This window comes from Oryx dammah, unplaced genomic scaffold, assembly GCF_014754425.2.
Source record: "Oryx dammah isolate SB20612 unplaced genomic scaffold, SCBI_Odam_1.1 HiC_scaffold_23, whole genome shotgun sequence".
NCBI lineage: Eukaryota > Metazoa > Chordata > Mammalia > Artiodactyla > Bovidae > Oryx > Oryx dammah.
Window position 1 is genome coordinate 38691668 of NW_024070207.1, and position 20072 is coordinate 38711739.

Sequence of the window (20072 nt, forward strand, 5' to 3'; positions counted from 1 at the left end):
GATTCATAGGTTGCCCCTTACAGCTCCTGCACACGCCCACGTGGTATGTTATTAACACTTAACAGTGGAAGAGGTAGTTTTAACCCTCCCATAGAGCAAAATCCTGCAAAGCAATATTTAACGTATGTGCAAATGTATTTCAGTCACCAAAAAGGGTGACCAATTACCTTTGCAACTAAACAGCAGGCTCGCTTGGCTCTTTTCATCCACCTAAAGAAAAGGCTGAGGGCGCGCTGGCTGCCTAGGTAACCTCCCGCTAGTGAACGCTCGCCGGCAGCGCCCACAGGGCGCGCATCGCATTCACAACTTGGCCCAACCAGCAGGCCCGCCTCCCTGACTTGTTGAGAGCCACGAGCCAAGTTTTGGCGAGGGCTGCTCCCCGATCCCTCGGAAGCGCGGGACGCGCGCCTTGGTGGATGCATGGGTGGTGAAGAGACCCCGGAGGCCACAAACGTTTTACGGTTTGTGAATACAACCAGCCATTTCTTAGAGCGCACCTCTGATAAATTAACCTGTTTGAAGCCGACTCTTCTTGCCTGCATTGTCAGTGTAGTAACTTGTCCTAATTGGATTCTAAGGCAGGCTTTTAGGACTCCAACCGTGGGACAGTCAATCACACAAGGCCATTAATATTCATCTGTTGACAGCGGCAGCGCTCAGGGAAGGTTAAAATATGCCCTTACAACACGATCTGCTTGTGCTGAACAAAAGGCAAGCGTTCAGAAACTTTCCTCCGCCTAAAATCATCTTCCCTTCAGGGTCCAGCCTGTCAAGAAGGCAGATGAATTTGAGAAGGGGAGGAGTTAAATCATCTTTGGACTCTTGCTCCCCCGGCCAGCAGCATGGTTTTGGAAACGATTTTGCCAGCCTAGAGAACAGACGCTGTTTTGAAGGGAAAAGGCTCAGTCCTCCTCATTTGGGGGACCCTCCTACTCAAAAGTTTCCCTCCGCTTGTCTTTACCTGTCACTGCGGATTCGGAGATCTGTCCTCAACTTTGCTTGCACTTGGGCCCGCGAGCCTCGGGAACCCAGGCTGCAGAAAGGAGGGCGTGAGGGCAGGTTGGGGAAAGAATGGCTGGAGCCGCGGTCCAGCTGAGGCTGAAATTCTGACATGTAAGTGTGAGCGAGGGTGGCAAATTCCCGAGGCACTAGCTCGGATGTGCGGCGCCAGTTCGCCGAGGGTAGGAGAACCAACTCCAGCCTTCCCGCCCTGCCCCCCTCCCCAAAAAATGGGCGCCCGCTAGAAGGCCATGCTCGCGGTTTCAACCACTCGCATCTTCGCTGACAGCCCAGCGAGCCTGGGAGATGCGGACACGGTCCACATATACCCTTCTTTTCTTCCTCGGGAGACCTGGCCGGGCTCGAGCGCGGGGACCACTCCCAGGTACTCAGCCGCTGGGCTCACGATCGCGGCCCCGCAGGGCTAGCGCGCTCGGGTTACGGCCACCATGCGCCCCTTGGTTCACCGCCCAGCGCGGGGAATGCGCGAGGGACGACTCCTCACCTGGCACCGGGGTTTCAGGCACCCATTTGAGTCCGGGCTGCAGTCTCTGGAAGAAGGAGCGGACCTGGTGACAGGTGGCGTCCGGCGGCGGCGGCGGGGGCTGCGCCTGTCCCGGGCAGTCCAAGCTGAGCAGCATCGCCACCACCAAGCACGCGGTGCGCACGGTCCCTGCCATCCTGCTTCGCGGGGAGCGAGGAAAGAGTGGGAGAGTGGCAGCGGGGGCGAGAGAGGTCCCAGGACTCGGCAAGCCTGGCAGTGGCCCTAAGGAGCTGGAGACGTGCCGCTACCCTGCCGCTGCAAAAGTTTCCTCGCAGCTACCTGGGCGCTGGGCGAGGGCGGGAACTGCTTGGTGGCTCGGGGCGGGGCGGGGCTGACCGTATTGGGGCGGGGCGAGGAGGGATCGGGCGGGGCGGGGCGGGGCGGGGCGAGGCGAACTGCGCGGCCAGGGGGCGGCGGTGGCCGCGTGGCCAGCCTGCGGGTGCGGGGCTGCGGGAACTGCTAGGGTACCGCAGTGTTGGGATCCCGCAGGAGCCGCGCGAGAGGAGGACGCGGAGCGCGTGCGGTGGCTCCTGGCCGCCCAGCCCAGCTGCCGGCTCGCCGCCGCTCTACACAGGGCGCTCTGGCATAACTACTGCAGAGGGGCTGCAGGCTCGGGCTCGCTGATTGGCTTCCCAGCAGCCGTCCCCTCTGACTGGCTCCGAGAGAAGTTCCCGAGCCTCACTCCTCCTTCCCGCAGCTCATTGGCCTACAGCCGAGTGGGCTTTTCCCTTTAGGATTTTTGCAACCTCTCCATCCTTCCTTGGGGTACGTGGAGGTCCCTGGCCTCGGTACCCACCTCTCTCAGCCAGGTCCAGCTCATCTCTGGCCACCAGAGCCTCCCAAGAGGTCTTCCTCCTCCGCACAAAATCCACCTCTTCTTCCTGCTCTCTGAGGGGCTTCCCTCGATTCCTTTTCCCAACGCAGCTCACAAACCTACCCCACAAATAGTCACATTCAGGGCAGCTGGGGACCGCTGGCGGAGGGGGGGGGGTTCACACCTGCCTCATATTTGAATACTATAACTAAAAATCTGACAGCCCGTGGGGTTTAATTTAATAGAAGCACACAAAGTCAGAGAAGGCACCTGATCCCAGGATGTTAGAAGAATGTCTCCTGTAAGGTAGCCCCTGGTGACCCTTCATGAAGCAAAGCACAACTGGTGACAAGATAACCTGAGGTTTAAAGTCAGCCTAATTCATTAGAAAACTGTTTCACACAGCAAATTCATTCAGCCAGAGCTAGCCTGTTTGAGAGGTCTCCTACCCCAAATCCCACCTCTCTTGCTTAAATTTCATCGTTTGAAATCCGGTTCTTTGAAAATCAAATACCTCTCAGAGGAGAAATGCATTTAGTCATTACCCATAAGTAGGGATCTTTAACTCCCATATTTTTTCTAGTGGCTCACACACATCTTAGCACAATGCCTGGCACATAGTAGGAACTCAGTAAGTATTTGTATAATGAAATGACTTAACACCTCAGTGTGAATTAGTTTATCATCTGATCCTGTTGTCTCTGATCTAGGGAGAAGCAGATTCAGATAAAGAAAGGAAAAGGAGAGCCTCCACCCCAGGAATTCTGCAGTGAGTGCCAGGCCATGGAGGAAGAGGTTGTGTGCCAGAACTTGTGGGCTGAGAAGAGAGGCAAAGGAAAGGTAGGTGACTGAGGGGCTCATTCATTCATTCAATAACAAATATTTGAATTGCTGCTACGTGCCAGACACTGTGAGGTACAAACAATGAGATACAAAGATTAACCGTTGGTACCTGACCTCAAAGATCTACGGGTCTTGTGGGAAAGACAACCAAACAGAAAAATGTCAACCCAGCATGTGGTAAGTGCTAACATGGGGGCAAATGCAAAGTTCTAAGGGGTGAGAAGGCAAGTCACAGAAAGCTTCCCAGAAGAGGTGATATCCTAAATTCAGGCTTGAAAGACCAGTAGGAGTTGAGGTGAGAAAAGAAAATGGGGGGAGGGTGTCAGGGGATAAGAAGCAACATGAACAAAGATTCTGACAGGAGAGAGCATAACCCAGTTGGATGATGGGAGGTGCAAGTAAGGGTCTCAGGCTGGGGAGTTAGGGAAGCTAAAGCGGCAGAGGTAAGCAAGGGTCAGATTATGAGTTCCCAAACCATGCAAAGGAGCCTGGGGAAGCACTGAAGGAACTTCTAAGCAGAGGAGTGATATGATCTTGTTTGCCCTATGAAAATATCTCTACAGCAACATTGTGGGGATTGGCTTGGAGAAGAAAGCAGATTGGAAGCAAGAGGCTGTGAAAATAATCCAGACAAGAAATGATAAAGTCCTGTGGCAGAGGAGACTTGGAAGGGGAAAACACTACTGGAGATATTTAGGAGATAGAATTTAAAAAGGCACCGGGTGGATGCGGGGGTTGGGAGAGAGGGATTCAAGGACGGAAGGCTCATTCATTCTTTTTTCAACAAATATTTGAGTGCGGCCTACGTCTCTGGCATTCTTCTCCTACTTCATAATTTTGCCTGGGGCTAGGCCTGCTCCTGCATTGAACATTTGACAAATGACATATCCACTTTAAAAGAAACACCAATTAAGAGTCATAATTTGGCTGGTGAGTTTGATATGTTCCACCTGTGGAGCCCTGTGACCAAAGGGCAGATTGGAAGGCAAGCATTGATTGAATTTCATGACCTCGCAGAGGAAGACATGACCTCCCATAAATTCATGATCTTCCAGAGCTCATGCAACTAACTACAAAGGCAACAGTTGTTTTCAACTACTGGGTATTGAGTACCTTGAACAGAGGGACTACGACTTATTTTTAATGTATACTTTTATATCTAATATACTTTATATGACCCAGGGCAGTGCTTCCCTAAGTGAGGTGTGTGAATCTCTGGTGGTATGTGGACCAGGGAAGTTTCGGGGTTTTTTTTTTTTTTAATAAATTTTTGTTGTAATGTGGATCAGAAATGTATGAACATGCATAGTAGTACATCCAACCCATGATTTCATTAAGACAAAGTTAGTAGACAATACTATGATAAACTGACTTAAATAAAACTGTGAGTTAGCTTTAAAATTTTTTAATAGTACTGAGAATATGAGGATTTAGCAAAACTTGTGCGGTGGTATGTGAAAGAGTAGAATTTGGACTTTGGTCATAAGCAAACTCACCCTGAGGTTTTGGCAAATATTTAAGGTTTTGGCCTTAAAGCTTCTGCTCCCCCTACAAGCAGCTACTTGAGGGCTTTAAGCCGACCTAAGGTAGGAGTTGGAGAAGGGAATGGCAACCCACTCCAGTGTTCTTGCCTGGAGGATCCCAGGGACGGGAGAGCCTGGTGGGCTGCCGTCTATGGGGTCGCACAGAGTCGGACACGACTGAAGTGACTTGGCAGCAGCAGCAAGGTAGAATTAATAAAACTTGCTAGGCTTAAGGACTGGTTGCATTTTTTTATAAGTGACTCCCAAAGACTTTCTAACGTTTCAGTTCCCAAGCTAAGACTCTGACACTGGGATTTCAGGCCCTGGAATAGGCACTGAAGAATAGGCTTTTGGTCAGGACAGACTGCAGGGACACTCTGGACAGCTGTCCATTCTGCCAGTGTCCGGTGTGTGGAGTTTTACTGACAAAGTCCCGTTCCTTTACCAAACTGTTAAAGCTGTTACTTTATCTGCTACATATTGCCAAGGTGGGTGACATAAAATTAAATATGAATTTTCTTTTTACATAAACAACCATCTTACTTTTCAGGGCTCCCTTCCTCATTTTCGAAGTCAGGCCAATGACTCATCCTTACTCTTCAGATGGAAGAGACAAAGAGAAACAATCAGTCTAGAAACACAAAAGGATGTGCTGATTGAGCACCGGTGTTCACTTTCCACAATTCATGGCTCTGTGCTTTCAGGCCCAGTTGGAAGCATTTAGATAACACCACTGGGCCCCATTTTCCTCTTTGGGCCTCAGAGGAAGGCTACCTAGCACAGCAGGCCCCGAAGAACTTTTCTTCACCTTTCGTTCCTAGTCTCTAGTTTGAAAGAATTCGAGAATTCCCAGCTGTAGCCGGCAGCTATTATCTTGCTGTAGCTGGGAGGAGAGTCTGGTTCTATGACTCCAAAAGCAGCATAAATCAAGGTTTCTGGGAGAGGGTTAAGAAAGGGTGTTCAACAGCTGCCGCCATGGGAGGGGCTCATATATAGCCATGCATACGGCCACACACGCATACATGGTTTGTTTGGGGCCCAGTTCCCCTTGCCACCACCCCCCCTCCAGGTGATGCTGTCCCCTCCCCATTCCCCTAAGGTACACAGTATCTTCTCCCCTTCACACCACCCTCAAAACCTCCTTTCTGAGGAGAAATTTTAAAACTCATCTGCTCACAGTGTATATGGTTGATGGGATACAATGGGGCTGCCCACCCAGGGTAGGGGGTATTTTCACAGGGATCAAAGCTTTAAACCAAAGGAACAGGGCTCTAAAAACTGTGGAATTCGAGGCATTTGCTAGTGGGAAGGGAGTGTTTAAACTGAGGGGCAATGAGGCCTTTTTTGGTACACCTGAAATCACATCATGTAGACAGTTGCTTATATGTTAGACTGGTGCTGCTCACAGTCAACACCTCCCTAGCCACACCTCTGTGCTCTATGGCACACAGCCACTTTGTCTCCTTCTCTTGCAGTGTATGACTCCTTTGTGGGGCGGAGGGGAGGGGAGGCGCCAGGCACACTGATCCCAATTCTCCCAAATGTATAAGCTATGATCAGAGAATGAATTATGGTCCTTTGGGAAAGAGTGTTCATTCATTCATCCCAGCCAGCAGGCCAGTGCAATGTAAATGGTAACTTTGTAAGTTGAAAGACTTAAAGCCATTTTGAAAATTGCATAATAATCCTAGGCAGAATTTGGCTCCATGTGTGTGGAAAATTAATAGACCCAGCTGAGATGCCTGCATTATGAGTTGTGGATGGATAGCCTCTCCCCAGACCAGGACTATACTTTGCCCTCACTAAATTCACAAAATATCCTGAGGTTCTTGTAAGTTAGAGTTCAAGACTTTGAAAAAGACTATTGAGATTTTTATTTGTGGCATCATGTTGATTGCTGCAAATAAGAAATTATTCCATTCTGTCTTCATATGTATAAAGGATATTGATCTAGATTCCTAACGTATTTCTTCATACCCCTAGTCCATTGATTTTTTTTTTTTGATTGGGCAGATAAATGTATATCTAACATTTTGTCTCTATTGCATAAGATAATCACTTTTCTACTAAAATTTAAGCAGCTTGTAGTTAGGTGATAGAGAAGATGGTAGCTTTAAATGGAAAGACTGGTGATGCCTGAGGCGTGGCTTTAGGTGCCACATGGCAATTCACGAATACTTTGTTTTGCTTTGAATTATTGTGTCCCCCAAAACTCAATGGTTTAGGTAATGTAATATGTTTATTTGGATGTATGCTGTGTAGAATCTATAAGTAAATTTGCTAAGTTTTTTCTGGGTCTTTTTGCTCTGGAGCCTGGGTGCCCAATAGGTCAATAGTTGACCTCTAACCATTGACCGCTCACATGTTTGCTTCTCTCAAGGCCTTTTCCCACCCCCAGAGCTCCCTGAGTTCCCAACAACATATGGGAGGGAGTCAACAGCCACCACAGACAGCAATTCATACTTTCAGTGGCCTCGTCCATCTGACTTCCCAAGCCTCACCCACAGTACCAAGTCTAGGGGAATTTCAATAGTAGCATCCCATAAGAAAAGGCCATCACCCCACTGGTAACTCTATAGTCATTGTAAAGTCTACCCATTAGAAACTGTGTTGTTCAGAGGCAGTATGGGTGGGACCTGCAGCCAAAGGAGGGGAAGAGAAGTGCTAGATGGTTCCATCCCCTACCAACCAAGCCCAGAGGCTGCTATACTTGCTGTACCAAAACCTGGGGTGACCACTGCATTTACCACATTGGGTAAATGTATGTTTACCTTTTTGTCTCTATCATGACTTTTGAGCTTGAGATGATTAGGAGTTCACATTAATATCAGAAAATAAAAATAATATTAAATAAATTGACCCTTCACTACAAACTGTTTGAGAAGTATTATGCCAAGTATGTGCACAGTGCCTTGGTCCATGGTAGTCACTGAGTAAATGTTTTTACATAAAGCTCTGAAATGTTTTTCTTTACAAAAATAAATTCCCACATTCCCTAATTATAGGGAATTCCTATTCACAAGGCATAAAAACTTTCCAATAATAGGTAGCCCATGTGAGGATAAATGCGTAACTAAAAGATTTCTCCTACAAAAATTATCCCATAGGAACACTCTTCTTCTTTGGCTCACTCTTATTCAAATAATACTCAGAAGACAGGAAATATGGTTTGCATGAGATTTTGCCTCTCAGTAGAACTTGGTGTAAATTACAGAATGGAGGTTGATCTCCACAACCTTCATGTTTTATTATATCCATTATTTTCCCCCTAATTTATGTCATGTTTTCTGCTGTAAATGAAAGAGACGCTTGCCTGTGTACAAAAACATAGCAAACATACCAAAACAAAACAAGATGATAAGATCCAGAGGGAAGTAGGCTTCCTTGGAATGCCTTCATCTCATTCATTCTCATGTCAGAAGTACAGCAAGTCTCCCCTGCCATAAATAAATTGCATGTCATTACTCAGAAGATTTAAGCTCTGTTGGATGTCTCCAGTCCTTCCCTAACTGCTGTTAAACTTATGCTTAATACCATATGGTTTGTTAGCAGCTTTTTGTCTCATATCGTTCTGAAGTTGTTTCATGTGAGAGTACCATGTCTTCCCAAATAGATTGGAATAATCGAAGGAGCAGAGGAGCAGCAGTCAAAAGCACTGGTTTCTCATTCTTATCCTGCCTCTCTGAGCATTGTGACCCTGAATATGCAACTAAACATCTCTGAATCACAGCCTCCTTAACTGTAAATTGAGGATGGCCGACTTCATGCTTTCCAAGGTTCCTTCCACCTCTGACAGTCTGTGTCTCTAAGATTGTGAACTCCTTGAAGGAAGAATTCTTACACTTCTGTACCCAGAATCTAGAGCAGTGCCTAGGATATAGTAGGCCCCCAGTACCTATTTATTGAATGAAAGGCTGAATGCATCTACAACACAGACCCCAGAAATGGATTCATAGGAGATTCTCAAGGTATATTTGTTTATTCCTTGGCACTCTCTTTAATCAAAGTATTGTGTACAACATTTAAAATCTAATTTTTCTCCTAATGAGCAGCACCGTAATGCTTGTTGTAAGCAATATTGCAAGAGTGGAAATATAAACAGACATACTTCCTTTGTGTTTTCTTTATCTCCAAAAATCTAAATTAGAGATTTTTATAATTAAGTCATTAAAATTTTTAAATAACTGAGGTTTTGATGTTGACTGTAAGATTGTAAAGTACTAAAGGTAAGAGACTATGTTTACCTAAATCTCAGTATACATGGGCCTAACAAATTACTTTGTTGTTTGGAAATTATGGTAATAAACTTTTAGGGGGGTTTAGTATTCATTTTTCCCTGTTGAAAACCTGTGTCAATCCTTTCTATGGAAATCTTTCTGAACTGTATTACATACTTCCCTGCCTTAGTAAACAAAGTATATGAAATCTAATCTAATCTATTCTTGATGTTCTGTTATATTCAATTTTTATACTAGGCTATGAATCTACAGAAATGGTGAGACAGTAAGCTGAGTCTGTGCTGGGTCTATGGCATGGCATGAAACTTGCTTTCTTAAAAACAATAAGACAAGAATTCCCTGTAGGAGGACTTCCCAGTGGGTAAGAATTCACCTGCCAATGCAGGGGACACAGGTTCTATCCCTGGTCTGAGAAGATCCCACATCCTGCGGGACAACTAATCCCACGTGTAACAACTACTGAATCCCCGGTGCCTAGAGCCTGTGCTCCGCAACAAGAGAAACCCCTACAATGAGAGGACTATGCATGACAACTAGAGAGTAGCCCCCACTCTCTGTACCTAGAGAAAGCCCACATGAAGCAACAAAGATCCAGCACAGTGAAAAACAATTAATTAATTAATTTTTAAAAAGAATGCCCTGTAATGATTTATCCCTTCTTCTTTAACATATGATGTAGAATGTATAGATCCTTGCCCTCCTGCATTAGTCTGCTATTTACACATTGTAATACTGAGGTCAAAGGCTAAGTTAGCCCTTCCTAGGATGTTCCTCTGATTTCAGCACTAGTACCTTCAACCTCTCAGTCGATTTCAACCCACCCTCCAGTTTACTTGCTTTAACTTATGTTGCAACACAGTGATCACAAAAGTCCACACAGCGTGGTGGAGTGGGCATAGGTTATGCAGTTCAATAGTTCCAAGTCCAAATTTCAGCTCTATTACTTACTAGCTGGGGGACCTTGGATAAGCCACCTTACCTGGTTGAGACTTCACTTACAAAATGAGGATTAAACACTTAACCTCAGTTGATGAATGGATGAATAGATAGATCCATGTGATAATACAAAGAGAACACAATGCTACTTATAGAATATAGGCAGTCAGAATACTAGTGTCCACTATAATATTCTTTCAGCTTTTCTGTATGTTAGGGAAAATTTAACCTTACAAGGTCTTTGAGAGACTAGAGATAAAATAGGTAAAGCTTCTGGCATGTTGTAGGTATTCATATTATTCTATGAACTTTAAGGCTATTTCTTTTAAAGGCCATCAAAGCCAGGTTTGTTTGTTTATTTGTAATAAACAGAACAGTCATTATGCTCTAGGCACTGGTGATATAATGATGAGGGCAAAATTTTTGCCCTCATGTACATTTTCCAGGTTTGTTTTAACCATCAGAGTGAGCAGGCATCTTCAGTTGTCAGTTCATTGCCAGGCTTACCTCAGTGCCAGCACCGGGACTGCCAGATTATCAAGGTTTTACATGATTCATAAGTCTGAAGGAGGCATATGCTCCAAGAGGGTCTCCTTGAACTTCACAATCTTGGCTGCTGCTCAGTCCTCCTTCAGCCTCCCTTAAAACAGGTCCGTGTGGAGAGTATAAGAGCTGAGCAGTGTTCACTGATGGCCAGAGTCCATCAGGAGACCTGCCGCAGGCCCAGGAATTCTCAGACACCGATTTGCCATTCCATTTCCCAGGGCTTAACCTCTGTCGTTTGGCCTCCCCAATTACAATTACATTTCCAGACCTTTTTTGCTTTTTTTTTTTTTTGGCCTTACCCTCAATTCCCAGCCTTAGTAATGGCTCGTATTTCCTGGATGTAACTACAGGAGCTCAAATTCACTTCTGAAAAAAAAGTTTTCAAACTTAAGCTTGCAGCCAGATCTACCCTAGTTTTAAACTTCACAATCATACTCACATGTACTCATATCATTTCTAACTTACCATTGTACAGAAACATCATGATATATTTATTTTTTTTTGCTTGATACTAGGCTATGAATTGACTCTTCTTCAGAGGAAAAAGGCCAATGATATCCTGACAACCGGAAAGAATGCCATTCTCTTGGCTGATAGTCTGCATGTGGAGGAACAACATTTCACACACAGATGGAAGGGAAAGTTCATCTTCCTCAGTATAACTGCTCCTATGGCAAAAAAAAAAGGTCATTTAATCACATGGGAGCAGCTAGACAAGATGATAATATAAAGCAGGATTCTGTGTGCTTCTAAATCATCGGGGCTTTATCAGCTGCCCCTACACCACTCAAGGATGGGAAACCCTGAGACGGTTAAACAGAAACATCAAAGAATAAAGGATGGATGTTCCTGTTGTCCTTTTGTATATTTTCACAGATATGGCTTAGTTCTTGCCTCTAAAATGAGAAGAACAGCAGGTTACCTTTCTATGAGCAGTTGTGTTCACAACTGAAGCAGAACTGAATCTGAAATCCAGGGAGAAATTCACTTTCTCACTTTAGTTTTGCTGCAAACAGAACTTGTAATATTACTGATTACTTTAACATAGTCATTATATTTAGTGTCATTAATACTAAAAAAAAAAAGCAACTTTAAACCTTCCAAGTTTCCTTAAACCTATGCTAATATTATTATAGATTCTGAAAACTGAGGCAATATATCTACTCATATCATTTTTCCTTAGAATTTGATCTTTGGGTTTTTAAAAAATTCAACAAACAGGAATTAAAGTAATGGTAGCACACAGTGTGATTTTGTGAGCTGACAACAAACCTCTTGATCTGGGAAAGAAGGGCCAAGTTTTCAGGACTACCTATTATGTAATAATCCCAGTTAAATTGTCTCCTTTGAGAATCTCTTGTATTTGTTTAAGACTTCATTCTTCTTACAAAGGGCTTCCCTGTACCTTATCTGGATTGTTCTTCCCAACAACCCTCTGAGATAGATCAGGCATGAGATAGATATGGGGGCAAATATTATTGCTCCCATAATATTGATGAGAAAACCTGAGATTCAGAGAGTAAAGTGATGTTCCCAAGGTCACATAGATAGCAGGTCAGCAATGGAGACAGGGCCATAACATGAGTCAGATACCTCCAATACCTCCCAAACTACAAAATCCCAACAAGCCATGTGGCAGTGGTTTAAAACCTAAATGTCATAGGCAAAATCTTTTGAATGTTATCCAGATGTCTCTGAAAGCCTCACAGGATTCAATACGCACCTTAAAGAGGCAGGCATGAAAAATGACATGTTCTGAGAAGCACGCCAATTTGAGATTTACTAAATGAGAGAGAGAAGTTGGGGACAACAGAGACAGAGCCAGGTTTCAAACAGAATATTTCTTTTGCTCTTCGATTCACTGCAAACAATGACATTAGCACAAGGTAGAAAAGGCACCATGTTGGCAGTAGAAAAGTTGAGTTTGGATCATATAATTCACTAGAAGTTTGTGGGAAGAAAGGTGGAAGGCATTTTGGAAATTGCCCCTGCAGTTTGATTTTAAATGTTCGAAGAACCTTTTCTTCCTTCTAAGGTGGTTCAGGGGAAGGCTGTCCCTGTTCTATTGTCATCATGTTATCAGAAAGGCAGATGAAGAAATTAAATTAAGTTTGAATGAAGTAGACTTTGAAAGCATCTGAACTGCACTTCCTCATGCCAGCGGAATTTGACAGCTAATTATGGAGCCCATAGATGATACAAAGCTCAGAATTTCTCAAAACATAGTAGTAATGCCTGAGCAGGGAGAACTGGTTACATTCATTACAGGAAATTCAGTTTCCCTCAGGAAAAATGGTTGCATGGGTCAGAGTCAGGCCTCATGCTTGGAATTAGGGTTTCAGGTCTGCCTGAAGCCCTCTTCTTCCTGCCTTGCTTTTACAGACCGAGAGAAGCACGAAGTCCCTCAAAGGAGAGCTCCCCACAGTAAGGAAAAGTTAGCCTAAGAGGGAGCTAAACCGATGATGCTGAGTTGCCAGAATCCCTCCACAGGCCACCCAAGCGGTGAAGAAATTCATGGAGAGAAATAAAGAAAGAAAAGACCCACAGCCGTGAGCAGAGCCAGCTGGGAGGGATGTTATTACTTTATTTCTGTTTTCTTAACTATGTGCGTGTGTGTGTGTGCATGTGTGTGTGTGTGTGCGCACGTGTGCGTGTGCATGTGTGTTGAGGGGGAGGGAGGATTGATTGCAGAAAATGTCTGGATCCACAGCACTCAAGATGGAAACTTTTGTTGATATAATTTCTCCTAACTTTCCTACACCTTCCTTCCCTTCTACTCCATTTCCCCAGTGGCTATCAAGAGCTGTATATATCTGACCACAAAACATCCAGTCAGTTCAAGTCAAAAATGCAGCCAGCCATCTGGATTGACTCAAACTCTGTCTACACACACCAATTGGCTTGGGGGTAAAAAAATGTAATTCAGTGGAACAACTGGTTATTTTTAAAACAACGAGTTGAATTCAGACAACCATCCAATTAGTTGATTTCAAAATGCCTGTTTGGCGACATGAAAAGGGTTATTTTCAAAGGGCCTTGTGTGTGCATAAACAACCTGAATGCTATTAAATTGACGAGCTATTTCAGAATCAAGTAGATAAGGCCAAAGCGGCTGGACTCTGTTTATAAAGGGGAAACCTGTTAGCGTAGCAGTCCATCAAGCACTCCAGAGGGTGACACCTTCCGTTGGAAGGCTGAAGTCTTTCATTTGACAGCGGCATAACCATACCCTTCTCTTTGCAGAAGCAAGCATCTCATTCTTTTTTTAGAGAAACCTCCTGTGCACTTCTTCCTGGACGTGCCACACTAGACAGAAGGCCAAAGATTCAAATAGACCCTCAAAGGCAAATGCTATCGGGTTAACTATTGCCACGTAGCACATTTCCCCACACATGCGGTGATGGTAGCTCGATTGTCTCTCCTCCTCTCCAGGTTTCAGTCTCACTGCATACAGCCAGGAAGCCTCTTCTGAGCCATTTGACCCGATTCGTGATGAGTTGAGTCAGTTTAAACCGCACAGCTATATGTTCCTGAGCTTTTATCCCCCTGAAATGTGAAAGTTCTTTCCCAGTGTTACATTGCTAAGAAATGATTTAAGAAAAAAGCAAGGACGAAGGTCTCCTCCTGAAGAGAATTTTATTTGCACTCCCCATGCTTTGTCATAAAGGGCATTCAACTGTGTTAATCATATAAGAAGTTTTAGAGAAGCTCTCTTTTTCACATTAGGCTTAAAACATCACCCCTGAGGTGGTGCTGATGGCTCCCTTAGAAAAGATTTCTTTGACATCTAAGACACAAAGGACTTCAGCAAATGCTCAGAGTTAAACGAGTGGTGCTTAAGTGCTGACTCTCCATCCCCAGTGACAAGCATTTACTAAGTGAAACTTTTGTTACTGCAAATGTCTTACTTGGGTGTGTCTTAATCCTGAATGTTGTGGAGGTTTTGTTTTATTGTGTGTATGTGTGTATGTGTGTGTGTGTGTGTGTGTTTTTAATTTATTTTATCAGAAAGGATTCTCACAATGGAAGCATTCATTGCCATGGCTGTGGCTGAGTCTTTAGGTTTAAGACTGGTTAAGCTGCCCCAGGTAAAAGTGTTTACACAGCGACAGAAGTATAGAATCACAGCCCCTGAGTTGGAGGGGGCCCCATTAAGCCAGTCCTTGCCTTCAGGCATCCACGCCAGAGGAATAGCCACCTTTCTCTTTAAGATTTCCAAAGACAAGAACTCCACATGTAGTTCTTTTATTATAAAAAGTGTGAACTGTAAAACATATTTACAAGGGAATAATATTATAATCCATCTTCAAATTATTTCCTTTTTTAAACATTTGCTTTCCCAAGCTTTAAAAAATTAATACAGTAAAGTTTCCTTTCTCCTCTGAAAAAATCCTTTCAATAGAAGCATTTCTCCTCTATTTGAGGACCCACATGGGACACTGCTCTCAGGAAATTCTACCAGAGATCCTTATGTTTCTTCTAAGAAGCAGGTTTGCTTTCATCTTATGGATACTTTGAATCAAGAGATGTTGCCTCTTTCCCTTTGACTGTTGGAAAGCTCAGAGCCAAATGTAGAATCAATGAACAGGACCCTATCTCAGTTTCACCCACTTTCCTTCCTTCGCTTTCTCTTCATCCAAATTTCTTCACTTAGTTGTGTTTTTTTGCTGTTGTTTCTGGGATTTCTGGATTGGTCTGTTTTGATGTTTGTAAACAGTTTCATGAAACAAGAGCAGCGGAGGCTCTGGATCCTAGCTCCACCCTTTCATAGTTTAACCTAAGTCTCAGTTTCCTCATCTGTAAAATGGAGATAACAATTGTAGTTTCTCCCTCATGGGGTTGCTATAGGCATTAAATAATACAAGTATAGTACCAAGCAGATAGTATCCATTATTCATAACTATGTTACCTTTAATCATTTTGGGAGCAAGAAGGGCAAAAAAAATTATTATTCCTCAAATCAAATTTTCAATCTTTTATCCCACTTCTCCTTCTGTCTTCTGTAGGAGCTGTCTTTCAAGTGAAATCATTTGATGTTTCACACTTTGATGAAACTCCTACTACCTTACAGGAGAGTGCTCCCCAAACTTCTTTGATCTTATTGGAAAAAACCCTGATGCTGGGAAAGATTGGGGGCAAGAGGAGAAAGGGGTGACAGAAGATGAGATGGTGGGATGGCATCACTGACTCAATGGACATGAGTTTGAGCAAACTCTGGGAGATGGTGAAGGACAGGGAAACCTGGCAAATGCAGTTCATGGAGTTGCAGAGTTGAACATGAGTGAGCAACTGAATAACAACAAACAATCCAAAAAAATCACTTATTAAAAACACAGATTCCTACTCTTGGACACCTGAAATTACTGTGGCATTGAGCAGTCCAAGGTCTGATGTTTCTGGGATTGATGTATTCTATATTGGATTTGATCACCAGCTTTTTGTGCAATACATGCCAAATAGTCTGTACTTTCTTCCAAGAATCTAATCGCAAAGTTCCAAACTTGTCACTAATATTTTATTTTTGTTTTTGTGCTTTCCATTCAGTGACTTTTTGCACTTCTTTTTATTCTTTTACTTCCTGTCCTGCTACATGCGTGAGCCTATCTTTTTTCCAACTCCTGATGCCCCTTGTTGTACCAGCAGGTCCTTCTCTACCCCTCACCCCCAACACTTCTTTGGGTGAAGTATATCAGAGCTACAATTGTCATTTGTTTGTATCTTTTTGTGATTAAATGTATATGGACATTATCACAAAAACAGTTACTCAATTCCAACCCCTTCTTTGGGGAGAAAAACATCTGCTGCCTTTTTAATTTTATTGGCCTGCTTGATGGCTCTACAACCCAGTGAAGAAGGAGCCCCACCCACCACAAGGCTCTTCATCCTGCTGGGGAAGCCATACATAGTTGAAAGACCAAAAGTGCAAAAAAAAAAAAAAAAAGATTGCATCCGCCTTCCTCTGTTTTCCATGGATAAATGCCAAATCCTTCATACTTAAACTTTTCCCCCCTTCCTTTATTTTGCCTCCCAGTTTTCCTTTGAATGAGTGAATAAATTGTCCAGCCCTACAAATTTTCTTAATAATCTACCTCTGTAGCTCATTCCAGTGTTTAATCACTTTGATGAAAGAAAGAAAGAAAGAAAGTCTTGCTTACTAAAATCCTAAAAATCTTTCCTGCTTTATCTTAAGACTGTTGGGCTGTTTCCCCTTGTTACATGTGTGTTGCTAGGATAATACAAGTATTTTCAAGATGAATTCTCTGCCAAAAGATCTTGCTACTGAGTCATCACCATCCTCATCTTTTTAAAAACATGAGCAAGTCTCAGCAGCACTTCATTCACGTTAGTAAACATTACCTAGGGAAAGAAAGAACAGGCTTCAAGAACATGACATCATCATTAAAAATAAATGTTTACTGAGTACCTACTCAGTGCATAGTACTGTTAGTCCTAGAGACGGAATAGCCTTTAGGCACACCTGCACACATATGTACTCCCATGTGCTAAATCCAGAGAAGTGGCTCACCCTAGAAGGATGACTGGAATTCCAAGGAAGGAGTAATTCTGCCCAAAGGGCCCAGGTGGTCACAAAAGGTAAGACTGCAAGCCCTGAGGAAAGAGTAGCAGAGAGCCTGAGAGAATTAATGTGAACAAAGACCAGGAAGCAGGAATGAAAATAGTTTTGGGGGGAAAACAATTAGGAGACCGTTTGACGGGAGCAGACAGTTTGTGTAGACTGGAAGACAAGTGGGAGATAATAATGGAGCGCTAGACCTTAGTCTGCTTATAGAGGACCTTGAATGCTAGGCTAATTAGTGTTGCCTTATTCTATAAGCAAGAAGGAGTGCCACCCTCACAGATAAAAGAAAACAGACCACTGGGGCTTCTGGGTACCTTCGAGGAAAGGAAGCAGAAACTAATTACAAGAACTTTGTGAAATGGCTTGAGTTTGTGTAACTCTTCTCTGTATTTGTGACTTTCTTATTCCCTTGAAGTATTAGCACTGCGATTACCGCAAGAAGAGGATAACGGGAGAGAGTACAGCCTACCCCAAAAGGAAGTGAAAAGGACCCTAAGGAATGGAATAAGTGGTGGTGGTGGTTTTAAAAGTAGAAGAAAATAGACAAGAAAAATCTCTTGAGGCTCACAGAAGGGATAAGAAATGCTGCATACCTGGAACCAGCACAGGACTGCCAAATCCTTTGAGGGCTTTGTAAAGAACCCTAGGTATTTCCCTACCAGACAAACTTTTGCAATAGTTATCTCATGCTAACTTAGGGGAGGGACCTTGAATGGGCATTGTTACATGAATGCACCATTTTGTGAACCCCAGAGAACTCTGAGAATATTCTGTAATATTCTGTAAGTGGAATTGACTAGGTATGAGGTAACATCTTAAATCCCCTAATTTGAAAGCACTGCTTGGACCATAGCAGCTCCCCAACTCCTCACTTCGATTTGATGCAAAAGTAAAATAAAATTATTTTCAGTCAAGAGCTCATTTTGCCCTGCCAAGATAAGCAGTTGATTTGGATAATCAAGTACTGCTCTCTGCTCTCTTCCTAATTCAATATGGCTTCAGTATTGTGAATGGGCAGCTGTCTGTCTAGGAACACAAAAAGCTTCTGTCTCTGCTGATCTTTATTTCTAGCTGAGCTGCTCTCTCTTGGTCTTAAATTCACCCCTTTCTCCCTTTGCAAGTAGGGTATCACCAGTGTTTAGCACAGAGTAATGGGGAAAGACCCTGTTGCCTCCTTTCATCCACTCTGCTCACGAGTCAAGAAGACAGGAAACATTGCTTTCCTCACTGACTTTCATGATCATTTTGTACTTGATACATACTAGATATTCAGCAGTATTTGGTGAAAAAAATTAATGAATGTCATGTGCTATCCTAGGTTGGTTGCTACCCTATTCTGCGCATTCAGCAGTAAAAAAGAAGAAAATAAGCAAAAATCCTCACCTTTATGGAGATGACATTGTGGTGAGAGACAAGAGGGAACCATAAGGTCTCAAGTTATATCAGACACAGCACTGAGCACATGGTGAGTACCCATTAGATGTGTGGTGAAATGGGAGACTCTAATATAATAATGCATCTACTTTATGTTTCTCTGCCTCCTCAGTCTCATTAAAAAAACTTATTATCCTCAAAAAATTAAGAATATAATTACCATATGATCCAGTCATTTCATTCCTATGTATATGTCCAAAAGAACTGAAAGTAGAAGCTTTAGCAGCTATTTGTATACCAGCAGAGAAGGAAATGGCAACCCATTCCAGTATTCTTGCCTAGAGAATCCCAGGGAAGGAGGAGCCTGGTGGGCTGCTGTCTATGGGGTCACACAGAGTCAGACACGACTGAAGCAACTTAGCAGCAGCAGCAGCCAGTATTCTTGCCTAGAGAATCCTGTGGCCAGAGGAGCCTGGTGGGCTGCTTTCCATAGGGTTGCATAGAGTCGGACACAACTGACGTGACTTAGCATGCATGCATGCTTTGGAGAAGGAAATGGCAACCCACTCCAGTGTTCTTGCCTGGAGAATCCCAGGGACGGAGGAGCCTTTTGGGCTGCCATTTATGGGGTTGCAGAGTCGGACACGACTGAAGCGACTTAGCAGCAGCCGTAGTAGCAGCTCATAGCAGCATTTATGCATACAAATAGAGTATTATTCAGCCTTTAAAAGGAAGGAAATTCTGATACACGGTGTAACTGGATAGACCTTGAGGACATTATACTGAGTGAATTAAACCAGCCACAAAAAGACAAGAAAGTAGAATCGTTGGCTGCCAGGGGCTAGGAAGAGGGAGGAATGGAGAGTTTCTCACGTTAACAGGCATAGAGTTTCAGTTTAACAAGATGAAAAAGTTCTAGAGCTCTGTAGCACAACAACTTGAATATACTTAATATTACTGAGCTGTACACTTACAATGATTGTGATGGTAAATTTTCTGTTAAGTGTATTTCACCACAATTTAAAAAAATTTAAACACTTATTAAACCTCTTTTTGTGAGCATTGTTCAAAGATTAACAAACACAAACCCTTTGCTGAAGTTTACATTGTAATACAGACCCTTCATGATGTGGTCAGGCGTGTCAAGGCCACACAGGCAAGAGAACACAAACATTCAGCCCAGATATGGAGAGGCAGCTGGGTATTTACATTACCCAACAGAGCAAAGGTGAGTGCATTTTGGGATGGAAGGAGGGCAGGCTGTCCATACAGGGTAATTTGACTAGATGCTGCTCCCAATACATTTCTCAAAAAATATACCAACGCCACAGCCTGTCATGCATTCCAAAATTATAGTCCTTTTTTCAAATCTTGAAGGATTAGGATCTTCCACAACTCCTAATGAGTAGGCAAATAACCCAAAAAGGGACACGACTGGTTTTCAGCTAACAGTTTGTTTCCTGTTTTTTATTACAGGGCTCCAGGATGAGAGAGGAAGCAGTGGGGGAGGACAGGAGATGGGTGGGCAACCAAGATCAGCTTTCCACTTTTACACCCAAGTGAAGGAGGCAGGGAGGCAAAAGATACTGATGTGACAAATCCACCCTCACAGAGGCTCTGAGGAGCTGCCCTCCCCTCAAATAATGGAGAGTAAAGGAACACCATTTCTAAACAT

The 20072-nt window shown here is 43.6% G+C and overlaps 1 protein-coding gene and 1 long non-coding RNA gene across 2 annotated transcripts in view; one reads left to right on the top strand and one right to left on the bottom strand.

Moving 5' to 3' along the window:
* GPC3 (glypican 3) overlaps window positions 1-1843 on the bottom strand; it is a 451757-nt gene extending 449914 nt beyond the window's left edge. The window contains exon 1 of the mRNA XM_040266185.1: window positions 1505-1843. Coding sequence (XP_040122119.1) covers window positions 1505-1679 — 175 coding nt within the window. The 5' untranslated portion in view covers window positions 1680-1843. The remainder of the gene's footprint in view (window positions 1-1504) is intronic.
* A 1272-nt stretch (window positions 1844-3115) lies between these two features.
* LOC120882265 lies at window positions 3116-11297 on the top strand. Its single transcript, XR_005725462.1, has 2 exons — window positions 3116-3197; window positions 10959-11297. It is a non-coding gene; the product is annotated as an uncharacterized LOC120882265 (long non-coding RNA).
* The last annotated feature ends 8775 nt before the right edge of the window (window positions 11298-20072 follow it).